Here is a 2,017-nt window from a genome sequence, read left to right as displayed (position 1 = left end):
GCCCCACAAGGGACCAGCCTGTTCCTGAAGGACTGCACTCTGTGGAAGGAACCCACACTTGGTGGAGGACTGGCTCCTGTAAGAGGAACCCCACACTACAGCAGAGGAAGAGTGTGAGGAGTCCTCCCCCTGAGGAGGAAGGAGCAGCAAAAATAACACGTGATGAACTGAGTGAAACACCCATTCCCCATCCCCCTGTGCCACTCGGGGCAAGGAGGTAGAGAAAATCAGGAGTGAAGTTAAGCCTGGGAAGAAGGGAGGGGTGGGGAGAAGGTGTTTCATGATTTGGTTTTATTTCTCATTACCCTACTCTGATTTGATTGGTAATAAATCGATTTCCCCAAGTGGAGTCTGTTTTGTTCATGTCAGTAACTGGTGAGTGATCTCCCCCTGCTCTTATCTCAACCCACAAGCCTTCTGTTAAATTTTCTCTTCCCTGTCCAGCTGAGGAGGAGAGTGACAGGGCAGGTTTGGTGGGTACCTGGTGTCCAGCCATGGTCAGCCCACCACAACCTGTCTCTCAGGTCTCAGCCCATCAGAGCTGTAACAATTTTCTCTCCCTTACTACACAGCAATTTCTTATCTTGAACTGCAGCTCGATTTTCCTTCCTGTCAGATCTCTGGATTGAGAGTTCCTGCAATATCTTGCAACCCTGACGACAGCCCTTCTACACACTTACTAAGTTAGAAGGTTAACTATCCGCAGGAGGGTGGGTTAATTGGCCAGAGCTCAATCAAGACTCAATGTAAGCATTCAAAACAAGCATCTTTCTATCAGACATGTACGTGATTTCAAGATCAATCAGGAAAATCCAGCTCCCCAAAATGATATCCTCAGCAGAGAACAAAGAGCAGCAAGTTCAGAAAGCAGCAAGCAAAGCAGATCAAAGGCAAAGCAGCATCTCCCTTTAAACTTCAGCTCACAGCACACGCCCAACCCAGAAACCAAAGAGCTTATCACACACAGCAATGCAGGGTCAGCCTCCTGCCAAGCACAGGCAGCTGATTTATAAAAGCACATCTGCTGAAACCAGCTGGATCACTGCTTTGCTCCCCTTCAGCCTGTGTGGCAAAGAGAACATGAGCACTGAGGCTCAGGAAATGGGAGTGTGTTGTACAACACCCAGACCCACAGGTGCCCAAGCGCCGCGACCCGGCTGCTGGCAGGGAGGATCCTCAGGACTTACCTGGAGCAGAAACCAGGATCTGGCAGCGGGTGAGAATGGCCAGGAGGAAATCGTTGTGAGAGTGGACTGTGAGAGACAGACAGAGCATCAGCAGCAGGTCACTGCCCAGGGCCCCCCCAGAGACACCCTAAACTAGCCCACCCCACAGTCGTGTTTTCCCCACGTGCTCAGCTACAACTTGCAATTTAGGGTTTGTTTGAGAGTTTTCTTGTACTGGAGCCAGAAGTGGCTGGGGCCATCCTCATTGACACAAAGGTCACTACCCAGCACAGGAACAAGTTAGGACACTTGTCAGTGTGCCACAGACACAAATCCAGCCCCACAGCACACAGTGTGAATGCTTGGTGTGCCCAGACAGCGAGAGAAGGGTTAGCTGTCCCTCCTGCCATTCGGGCTGCTGGTAGCAGGACTTCTGGCTTTGCTAGAAAAGAACCAGCAGACCCAGGAAGGTGAAGTGAAGTCAAACAGTTTATAGCTAAAACACAACTTCCTCACTGAAGGGTTATTAAGAGCACAGAGGGAATAAACATGCATCAGAAAGAGCAAAGACAAACTTGATACACCCAGGTCAGAGGGTGACAGGATCCCCTTTGGCCTCTGAACCCAAACACTGACAAATCCCCTGCCCTTCCCCTTCACAGGGATCACAAAGGTGACAGCCAGGAGCCCCCACAACGCCCACCAGTGTCTGCCAACCCTCACAGAGGCAAACACGAAGGAACCTCACCCTCCAGCACTCCAACCTGACACCCCCAAAGGCCAGGAAGGGGACTTGGCTGCTGCATAATAATGACTTCAAAGAACCATAGAATCACAGACTGGTTTGGGTT

The 2,017-nt window shown here is 50.8% G+C and overlaps 1 protein-coding gene across 1 annotated transcript in view; it reads right to left on the bottom strand.

Annotated features, from left to right (window-relative positions):
• The window catches only part of TADA1 (transcriptional adaptor 1), a gene marked incomplete at its 5' end in the record, with an annotated part of 14,570 nt that extends 13,317 nt beyond the window's left edge, over positions 1–1,253 (bottom strand). Inside the window, one exon of the mRNA XM_010165343.1 lies at positions 1,188–1,253. Coding sequence (XP_010163645.1) covers positions 1,188–1,253 — 66 coding nt within the window. The remainder of the gene's footprint in view (positions 1–1,187) is intronic.
• Between the last annotated feature and the right edge of the window lie 764 nt (positions 1,254–2,017).

The sequence above is a fragment of the Antrostomus carolinensis genome, unplaced genomic scaffold (genome assembly GCF_000700745.2).
Source record: "Antrostomus carolinensis isolate BGI_N321 unplaced genomic scaffold, ASM70074v2 scaffold22590, whole genome shotgun sequence".
Classification (NCBI taxonomy): domain Eukaryota; kingdom Metazoa; phylum Chordata; class Aves; order Caprimulgiformes; family Caprimulgidae; genus Antrostomus; species Antrostomus carolinensis.
Note: the sequence above shows the minus strand (reverse complement) of the source record. Positions and strands in the feature narration are given on the sequence as shown.